Source organism: Arachis ipaensis, chromosome B03 (assembly GCF_000816755.2).
Source record: "Arachis ipaensis cultivar K30076 chromosome B03, Araip1.1, whole genome shotgun sequence".
NCBI classification, from domain to species: domain Eukaryota; kingdom Viridiplantae; phylum Streptophyta; class Magnoliopsida; order Fabales; family Fabaceae; genus Arachis; species Arachis ipaensis.
In genome coordinates, this window is record NC_029787.2 from 135,397,892 (window position 1) to 135,408,113 (window position 10,222).

At 34.4% G+C, this 10,222-nt stretch overlaps 2 protein-coding genes and 1 non-coding gene across 4 annotated transcripts; all 3 read left to right on the top strand.

The window, feature by feature from the left end:
* LOC107632182 (shaggy-related protein kinase eta) lies at positions 1,210 to 5,408 on the top strand. Of its 2 annotated transcripts, XM_021120071.1 has the most exons (13): positions 1,210 to 1,478; positions 2,304 to 2,396; positions 2,564 to 2,623; positions 2,698 to 2,970; positions 3,055 to 3,129; positions 3,229 to 3,285; positions 3,483 to 3,623; positions 3,749 to 3,799; positions 3,904 to 3,999; positions 4,096 to 4,179; positions 4,298 to 4,399; positions 4,703 to 4,828; positions 5,203 to 5,408. In XM_021120071.1, the coding sequence occupies exons 1-12, from the start codon at positions 1,464 to 1,466 to the stop codon at positions 4,796 to 4,798; spliced, it is 1,143 nt and encodes a 380-aa protein (XP_020975730.1). In that variant the 5' UTR covers positions 1,210 to 1,463; the 3' UTR covers positions 4,799 to 4,828; positions 5,203 to 5,408. The 2 variants fall into 2 exon arrangements, with proteins under 2 accessions (XP_020975730.1, XP_016191345.1); XM_016335859.2 differs by lacking the exon at positions 5,203 to 5,408 and having other exon boundaries at positions 4,703 to 5,007.
* On the top strand, positions 6,799 to 9,670 carry LOC107632179. Its single transcript, XM_016335857.2, has 3 exons — positions 6,799 to 7,120; positions 7,366 to 8,097; positions 8,965 to 9,670. Exons 2-3 carry the CDS (start codon positions 7,445 to 7,447, stop codon positions 9,191 to 9,193), a joined length of 882 nt encoding a protein of 293 aa, XP_016191343.1. The 5' UTR covers positions 6,799 to 7,120; positions 7,366 to 7,444; the 3' UTR covers positions 9,194 to 9,670.
* On the top strand, positions 10,044 to 10,116 carry TRNAE-CUC. Its single transcript has one exon. It is a non-coding gene; the product is annotated as a tRNA-Glu (tRNA).

Consider the following 10,222-nt stretch of genomic DNA (forward strand, 5'->3'; position numbering starts at 1 on the left):
ATCTTATTGAATTACTAAAATAAAAAAATTAAATTAATGACTAAAAATAATAAATTTTAATAATTTCTAATATTTTTTTAATGGAGGAAGAATTTCTAATCCATATATGATGACAAATTATGCGAAATGGTTTAAAAGCCCGTTTAGGAAGTTTTAAAAGTAACTTTTTTGAGTTTTTGACTTATAAAAAGTACTAATATTAATGTCTAGTGCAATTTTTAAAACCAAATCTAAAGTTATTTAAAAATTTATAAAAAAATTAAAAAAAAATAATTTCTCTCATAATACTATTATTTTTTATCATATTTCTATAAAATAAGTATTTTTAAAATTAAAAATTCAAACACAAAATAATTTATTTATAAGTTATTTTTAATATAATTATTTATTATTTAAATTATTTTTAAAAAAAAATTAATTAAGTTGTTTATTCAAACTGACTCTAATTTGGACCCAACAATGGTAATTAAAACATAATGAATGATTAGCAGTTGAGAAGAGACCAAAATATAAATTATGCTGGGTGTTGTGTGGATTGTTGAATGTGAAATCCGTTAACTTTGGCGGGGTCGTTACTCGTTACCAACATAATAATATATTAATTTAAAAGCCGCTAGCATTCGTTCCCCTTTCTCTTTTCGCCCAACAATTCCCCTTTTCTTATAACTTCTAACTCTTTTTTTGCTTTGTTTTCTTTTTGTTGACCCTACGAAAAAAAGAAAGTTTCCTTTTTTCATTTTGAAAAGCATTTAATAAACTTTATCTGATGGATCCCCAGACATTGATTCTTTATCTGTGCTAATTTTATTTGAATAAATTAGGTATTTGTTTTTAAGCATTCAAAACTTGAATTCCTGCATGTAAAAACGAGGAAGAGTCAATTGACCTATCCCTGTAGAGCTGACCTTCAAATAAAATATAATGTACTTATTTATATTTTCATCGGTCAAGGTTGGTTTTTTATTTTTTATTTTTTATTTTTTAACTGCAACCCAGAAGTTTGACTGAATAAACAAGACATATATGGTTTGACATTGTTCATTTAAATGTCAAATTTGAACATAACAAATATTTATACAACTTTGACAATATTTTTCCATGCACTTAATTTCTAATTTCTAACTTCTCTCGTTGACTTATAATGAATTAATGATGCACACCTTTTTATTTATTTATTTTGACTGTTAATGTGTATATAAATTATCATCAAACCTAATAATGTGTTGCTAAAAAAAGAAAATTTGATATGAAAATTGCAGAGAGAGAGAGAGAGAATGGTGAATTGATAGTGAAAACTGAAAAGTTGTAAGGAAAAGGTTGAGAGCTGGAATCACATGGAGTTGTCGCTGAAGCTTGCTGTCTCCTCCATCCCAATCCCATTATTCCCTTGACAATCATCCATCCATCACTATCTTCTCTTCTTCACCCGCTTCCACTCCACTCCATTCTCTTTCTCTTCCTCCATGGCTCACCTTAAGGTACCTACTTTCCTCTGCTTTTCCCTTTTCGTCCTTTTCAAGTTTGTTCATGTCATTGATGTTTCATGTTTGGTTGGTGAGAGAAAGCTATCCAATTTATACAACTGGGTCTAAAAAAGCCTTCCACTTTTCCTTGTTTCAGACTTTAGAGGAGCGTGCTGTACACTAGTGTTCTTGTTTCTCCAATTGTATTTTTGTTTCCTTCCTAACGTGGCTCAGCAACTGTTAGGGTTTCTTATGGGAGAAATTCAGCTCCTTTGCACAACATTTTTGTCTATGAGCCCGAAAGACAAGATCCCTCTTTTCTTGTGACAAGTTCTGAACTGAGTTTTGTGTAGGACGATGAAGATATTTTACGAGTCAGTCTCAATTGGTTGTGATCTTTTGCTTGTTATTTACTAGTTCCTGTTGCCTTGTTTTAATTTGTTGTAGCAACTTACTAATAAGTTGAGATCTCTTCAGTTTGTTGGAAAAATAAAATTTTTAAAACTTGATTATTTCCTATGCAGTCAAAAGGATTATTTATTTATTTATTTTCAATATGTAGTGGTGCCAATGCTTTATATTTACAATAAGCAGTGTTTCAAGTTGGATAGTGAGACATGTGTACAGACACTCATTCACATCTATAAACCTAGCCAAGAAATCCATTGTGTGTTTTTTATCCAACAAGCTTACTGAGTGTGTTATTGTATCTGTTATATTTGCGAATTGGTTACCTATACTTTTCCTACTTTGCGTTGATTGTAGTGACAAATCATGTTGAACTGCCTTGCGAAATATTTGAAATTCTAGTATTGTTCATAATTGTGACAATTTTGACAGGAACTGCCCGCTTCTGTTGTTAATGGGAATGATTCCCTCCCTGGTAATATAATATCCACTACAATTGGTGGAAAAGATGGGGAGCCCAAACAGGTATTGTCCTTGTTCCCTGAGTTCATAGTTGTTATGATTTTCTTTCGTTGAGTTGTAAAATTTACAACATTATACCTTCATACTTTTGGATTTAGACAATTGCACATCTGAATCGTGATAGATCTTGGATTGAAACTTTAACATCTTTGTTATGAGAATTTCTGTAGACTATAAGTTACATGGCAGAACGTGTCGTGGGTACTGGGTCATTTGGAATCGTTTTCCAGGTATGCCAATACTTGATTTTATTCATCACTTTTATGCTGCAATCTCCACATCTTGTAATAATTCTTTCTTTTAGGCAAAATGCTTGGAAAATGGGGAGGCAGTAGCCATCAAGAAAGTTTTACAGGACAAAAGATATAAGTGTCGTGAACTAGAGTTAATGCGCATAATGGATCATCCAAATATCATCTGTCTGAAGCATCATTTCTTTTCCACTACAAGTACTGGTGAGCTGTTCCTTAATTTGGTGATGGAATATGTTCCCGAGTCTATGTATCGAGTCTTGAAGTTCTATAGCACTGCTAACCAAAGAATGCCTCTTATCTATGTTAAACTTTATATGTACCAGGTAAGTCTTAAACTTTATTTTAAAAATTAAAAGAAGGAAATAATTCTTTCCTTTTCACTTCTCACATGTTTGGCACACATCCAGATTTTCAGGGGGCTGGCTTATATCCACACTGTCCCTGGAGTATGCCACAGAGATTTGAAGCCACAAAATATACTGGTTGGCTTAATATGCTTTCTAAATGGACTTTATAAGTAATAGTCTTTCCCATAAGTAGCTATTATTTCCAGCTCTGATGTCATTCTTGTATTTTCCCAGGTTGACCCTGTTACACACCAGGTTAAGATATGTGATTTTGGAAGTGCAAAAGTGCTGGTATGTTGGCATAAATATATATTAATCCATCATATTATGTTTCCTTGTGTCGCTTGCATTATTATATTTAGTAACTTTGCCTAGGTTCTCCTGTAATTCTGTTAGAATATTAACCAAGTATTATCAATTGTAATGAACTTTCAACTTTTTAACAATGTCAATGAAGAGGATCTAACTGATATGTTTTTTTTTGTCAGGTCAAAGGAGAAACTAATATATCATATATATGTTCCCGGTTCTATCGCGCACCAGAACTCATATTTAGTGCTACTGAGTATACTACTTCAATTGATATTTGGTCAGCTGGTTGTGTCCTTGCTGAACTGCTTTTGGGCCAGGTTTATATCTGCTTTTTCTCTGAGTGTTTCAATGTGGCATTTATTGCGAATCATGCAAACAATCTTTGGTTTTGTTATTATCTACTGCCTATATGTCAACTGATATACAAATGGTATTTTGGCAGCCATTGTTTCCGGGTGAAAATGCAGTGGATCAGGTTGCAGAGATTTTCAAGGTGCTACAATTGATGCCACCTGCTATGTTTCTACTTTTCTATTCTGGTATTACCATGTCATTATTGTCATAAGAATTTAGACCTATAATATTATGTGGTTTCAGGTCCTTGGCACACCCACTCGAGAGGAAGTCCGCTGCATGAATCCAAACTACAACAACTTCAGGTTTCCACAGATAAAAGCACACCCATGGCACAAGGTTTGCATTTCTATCTCCCTTCTGCGACATGTTTTTTCATCTAATCAAAGTTGAGTAGATAGAAAGGGACATTCTAAAACATGACGATTTTTACAGATATTCCACAAAAAGATGCCTCCCGAAGCAATTGATCTCACTTCCCGGCTTCTGCAGTATTCCCCTAGTCTCCGATGTACTGCAGTGAGTGAGATTGCTGCAAATATGATTTACCTGTTCGGTTATTGGCTGATAATTTTACATATGCATAAATGAAAAGATAATTTAGAAGTTTGAGGATGGTTCTGCTTTTGTTCTGCAGCTAGAAGCTTGTGCACACCCATTCTTTGATGAACTTCGTGAACCCCATGCTCGCTTGCCAAATGGTCGTCCATTTCCACCACTATTCAACTTTAAACAAGAGGTGACTGTGCTGGAGCTTCAAATTCTTGGAAATTCTATTAAACTTGGATAATTTTGAATAGTATGATTCACTTTTCTGATCAACCATCAATATAAACATTCTATGTAAACAACTATGAATATAAAATATAGTCTTAAGAAAGAAACACCAGTTTTCAATCCGTCAGATTGCTTGTACCAAGGGGACCTCATAGGAGAAATCATGTTAACTATGAATCATCATGATCTGATAGTTATAGTTACTTTGGTATCTTAACTAGTAGTGATTTTTACCTGTTGTGCTGTTTGTTGTTACTGGTTACAGCTATCCACAGCACCTCCAGAGCTTGTTAACAAGTTGATCCCTGGCCACATGAAGCGGCAACTAGCGCTGCAACTTCCCCATTCTGCAGGAACATGATGTTAAGCCAAGGGCACAGTATTCTGGTTGGTAAGTTAACGCTTAACAGAGGAAGTTCCATCTTTTGTGTAATTTGCCATGTATTTTGCCGCACAACACAACCAGTGTAAAGTTTGCGCCCGACCGGAACTGAGGCTCGGGTTTCTGGACGGCTGCAGTTGATCCATCGGTTCAACCAACATATATACCTACTAAACTCCTTTTGCTTCTTTATGGTGGATCTATATTTCCCCAGGCTTTTTTTTTTTTTTTTTTTGGTTTTCATGATATTGTTATTTTATATACAGAGAATTATTTATTTCTCCCTTGTGTTCCAATATTCTCTGAACTTTTGAGGTTATGCCATGATTGATTAATAAGAATTTTGGGAAAAAAAATTAATCAAGATATTTTTATGTACGCAGACCATGTGAAGAACTTGCCTTAGGTATATTTCTTTATGGAAAAGTCTACGGGGCCAGCAATTTTATTGCATTTTGGCCAGCATGTAACCAGCAGAGAAAGGTGAGCCATTGGATGAAATCTCACACCAATCTCACACCATCAAATCATCATTGATGGCTAGTTGATGGCTACCAATCACAAATGTTGCTGGCCCTAGCATTGTTCTTTCTTTATTAAACATCAGCCGTATTTGGCAATGATTTATAAGTCATTTAGTACTAATTCTTAATGGAAACAGATCTGGTAATCTAACATGGCAGGTTGTTAAGATAGGCTAGAAAAAAATATCTTGTTGGATAGAGGTAATACTTTGTTAATTAAAATTAATTAATGAATTAGAAAGATCATCATTTTGCAGTTTGCACGTGACTTGCTGGTTATACCAACTTCCAGAGTCAACGTCTTAGTTAATCTTAGACCCAAGATTAAGACTGGTGTTATTATTCTGACTTTTAATTACACATTTCTTCATGATTACAAACAATATCAAAATAACACAATCTCAATCAGTGTACAAGACAGACAATATTGTATAGACAAAATATTTTTCAGGAAATGAATGCATCCATATGTTGAACAAATATCCCATGCCGTTGGAAGTAGTTATTCTTTAACTTTTTCATAGCTCAAGCTTACTGAAGCTTCAAATGTACCAAATCTATCGGCATTAGTCAATTTATACGTACCATTTTGCCCTATGTAACACTAACAACACGAGTTTCGTACTTTGAAAATTTGACCAGTATTTATTTGAGTGTTGACAGTTACCAGAGAGAATATCTTTCTTAGGAAAATCCAACTGGATGATACTTTTATCTGTTTAGCATATATCTCTAAATGTAATAAAGAATTGAGTCAATTGACACGTGAATATTGTCCCATTTAAGAACAACCTTCATTAGTTTGAATAAATTAAGGGAATACTTATTTTTGTCTTCACATTCGTACACACACCAAAATATATATAAGGTAAAGTGTATAGTAATGTGCAAGTAGACGTTAATTTAAGTTAGACATAACTAGCGCCAAATTTCTGTTAAAGATTCGCGGTTTAAGGAACTTGATTAATTAAGGTATAGTGTTAAAATAGAAAGATACTTGATTTTGTTTGTTTGCTCTGGGAGATGCAATTCATGGCAATAGCTAGATTCTTAACTTTCATTAATGTTTGTTTGTTAATGCAATTATGCAAATTCTGTTACTATGTCGTATGCTTAATCACAAATTAAATGTCAATTTTTTCATATCACAGAAGAAAAGCAAAGGTGGCAAGATAACTTCAAAAAGAAAAGTCATCAACAAACAGGAGTGTTTATTTTTGTTCCCACTTGTGTTATTACTAGTTGACTTGATATCAAACCATCACATGAATTGCGGTGCTCAAGAAAGTAGTATTTTATTTTTTTAACACAAAGCTGCATGAATAATCAATATAAAGTTAAATTCGTTAACAAGACTATAACATTTTTGGCAGGTAATTAGATAAAAATAGCTATTAAATGGAATAAATTTTGTATTTTGCAATTGAAAAAAATAAAATAAAATAAAAAAGTAAAAAGGGTTCTGTTGTGAAAAGCATGGAATGAAGACAAAAACCCTGAATTTGCTATCCTTTGCTTTGGACATGAAATGATTCAATTGCACTCAAACTCAATCCCTTTTTCTTACCATTTTCCAAGTTCCTTTCTTCACCTAACCCTGCTACTCTTCTTACCCTTCTGTTCACATTCACATTCATATATAAATTAAATATTAATAATGCTCTTTCTTACAACACCACCCACATCCATAAGCAGTAAAGCACTTACCTTCAACGCGGTGTGGATGGATTCTAACATGCCCAGACTTTAATTTCTTTCCATAAGTTAGTATTTTGAGGTAAACCCTTTCTCTTTTGTCACTTTCTCCTTGTTTGTTTGGGTGATTCATTATGGTTAATTTAGGTGATCCATCATATGACCAAAGTTCCTTTCTTTTTGCCTTTTTCATGATTTTGTTGCAATCTCTGAAGATTGTGTGTTAAATCATGAAGCGGGTGGTTGAATGATGTGGCTTTGCTACCTTTCATTTGATCACATTATTCATACTCTCTTAATAATTTTTGTTCTTTTGGGGTTTGTCAGCGTGGGATGCATGGGTTACTAGGAGTTTCCTTTCAGGTTTGGAAATACAAATTCAGTGGAAGGGATTGATTTTGGTGTGATGGATCAGGCAAGAAGCGAAGACAGTGCTGAGGTGTTGGATAATGTAGTTGGAGAAGGAGTTGCAACTGATGCAGGAGATGGTAGTGAATTGGTTGAGAGAGATGATGTAGTTGGAGAAAATGGAACTTCAGATCTGGGTTTGAATACGGAGCTAGAGGAGGAGGAGGAGACTCGAGTGGTTAAGGATCAGGAAACAGCTGACTTGCAAAAAATCAGTGATACATTGTGTGGGGTTGAGCAAGGAACTAGTTATAGCTCAAGAAATTTGGTCAGTGGGGAGGTTGTACTTGAGACCTGTGTTGTAATAGATCCTCCTGCTCAGATCGAGCATGTCCATGGAAAATCGAAATCAAAAGCCAATGAATCAGGGTTGAGCAAGCTAGCCATGAAAGCACCAAAGGCAGTGTCTGAGACAGATAAAAATTCATGTGCAATTGATATAAACAAAGAGTTTAGTGAGAACTTGGAAGGTGAAATGATTTGTAGAATTTGTCATCTGGCATCAGGGCAACCAATAGAAGCAATGATGGTTGGGACTGCAAACAATGAAACTAGTACAGATTTGATTCAACTTGGTTGTGCATGTAAGGATGAGCTAGGCATTGCACACAGTCATTGTGCTGAGGCATGGTTCAAGCTTAAAGGAAGCAGGTAACAGTCTCTTTTACCTCAATATCTGTTTTTCTCCTAATTTTATATATTCAAGTGTTTGGTGTTTTGGAATGTTATGATATGATTAAGATTTAAACATTGACCTTATTCATCGTGCTGGCACTACCTATTTTTAATGGACAATACCAAACATTTCATAAGGATTCCTAAATTTCCATTTCTTTAATAATGATATTTGTCTTAATTTCTGAAAAGAAACCGTCACTCCTGCATTCTTCTTGCTGTATGTGTGTGAATAATATGTGGTAGGGGTTTCAATGTTTTTGTTTTTTTGTATACATGACTTGTCCTGTGGAATTGCTGAAATTTTGTAGCATTACATAAAACCAGGAATGAAATTATACATGACTTGTTTTGTTTTGTTTGTTAGACTTGTTAATTGAATAATGTAATGTAGCTCATATCTATTTTGCTTCCAACTTTTACGTCTCTAGTTGGAGAACCTCTACCACATGACTGCACCCTGACACGTGGAGTTTCCATTGTAATGAACTTCAGGGTGAGTTGGGTAAACCTAGTGGGTTTTCCTTATTTGAGAAGGAGTTTGAATCCCCAAAAGAATTAATACATAACTATGTATCTCCTGCATGAACTGCTCATTGTTGAATGTCGAGTATGTTGTTAAAGTTATTAACCTTTTCACAATCACAGGTTATGTGAAATATGTGGTGAGACTGCAAAAAATATTTCAGAATCACAGGTTATCAATTATTCATTTATAGAAGAGTGGAACAAAAGTAGGTTCATCGACGGTGGTAATAGTACCTCAACCGGCTTCTTTGGAAGATGCTGGCGTGGACAGCCATTCTGTAACTTTTAAAGTTACTAACCTTTTCACAATCACAGGTTGTGTGAAATATGTGGAGAGACTGCAAAAAATGTTTCAGAATCACAGGTTATCAATCATTCATTTATGGAAGAGTGGAACGAAAGTAGGTTCATCGACGGTGGTAATAGTACCTCAACCGGCTTCTTTGGAAGATGCTGGCGTGGACAGCCATTCTGTAACTTTTTGATGGCATGCTTGGTAATAGCTTTCGTTCTACCATGGTTCTTCCGTGTAAATATGTTCTAGAGAGAGAGTTAGTTAGACACTGTGATGAGTTCTTCATTGTTTCCGGCGCACATACTTCGGAAGGGGTGTTAACCTTGTCCAAATTTCCATATCTCAAGGTTTGTGCCTGAAGCTTCAATGTACAAAAAATGTTACCAGCTAGGGAACTCACGGCCAAATGGTTTCATTATATGACATTCCACGGATTTGAGTGTGTCTTCTCTTCTGAGATATATACATTGTTCATACAGAGAGATTACTTTAAGGGATCCAAAAGAGAAAGAGTAAAAAAAGTTACTTGTGGTGGTTTAGATGTTGTGTTAGAATTCAGTACCTAATTTGTTGAAAAAAAATGCAAACAAACAGTAACACCTTCTTCTCTTGTTCCTTTATTTTAATCTATGTTTTAGAATGTTGGCATGTCTGCCAAAGTTGAAAGAGAACCTAGTATATCTCAAAAGAGAAAAACTCAATGGCCATTAAAATTTATTTTTAGCCAATATTTTTAACTATCATTTTAATTTCTTTATCTAAGAATCTAACAACATATTTTTAGCTCATTTTTTAAAATATTGTTGGTCAAAAATAATAAATTCTGTTAGTCATCTAGTATTTCTATTTTCAAAATTCTAAAAGTTCTAACATACTCAGGCATGAGTACAATTGGTTTTGCGAGCCTTTGGTTTAGGCTACAACTCTTTTCTTTTAGTTGGCAGTAGGTTTAAGCCCTTTACTATTGCTCCAATTTTAGTTGCTCAAATCCGTGTATATGATACTATTATTCAACATAACAAACGCATTTTGTCAATAATATACTAATGCATATAATAGTAGTATATTTGTAAATAAGTTATATACACGCATGTAACAATCCGTTGTAGTCTAGGTGGTTAGGATACTCGGCTCTCACCCGTGAGACCCGGGTTCAAGTCCCGGCACCGGAAAATTTAGATTTTTTGTTCCTCAATAACTAGTGCTTTCCTTCACCCGACTTCCTCAATATATGACTAGTGCTTTCCTTCACCCGACCCGCACTCTAAGGGACCAAAC

Coding starts and splice junctions, on each gene's coding strand:
- LOC107632182 (XM_021120071.1), top strand. Junction 3,130..3,228: donor TGAAGCCACAAAATATACTG/GTTGGCTTAATA, acceptor GTATTTTCCCAG/GTTGACCCTGTTACACACCA. Junction 4,180..4,297: donor CTAGTCTCCGATGTACTGCA/GTGAGTGAGATT, acceptor TTTGTTCTGCAG/CTAGAAGCTTGTGCACACCC.
- LOC107632179 (XM_016335857.2), top strand. CDS start 7,445: ATGGATCAGGCAAGAAGCGAAGACAGTGCTGAGGTGTTGGATAATGTA. Junction 8,098..8,964: donor TTCAAGCTTAAAGGAAGCAG/GTAACAGTCTCT, acceptor TCACAATCACAG/GTTGTGTGAAATATGTGGAG.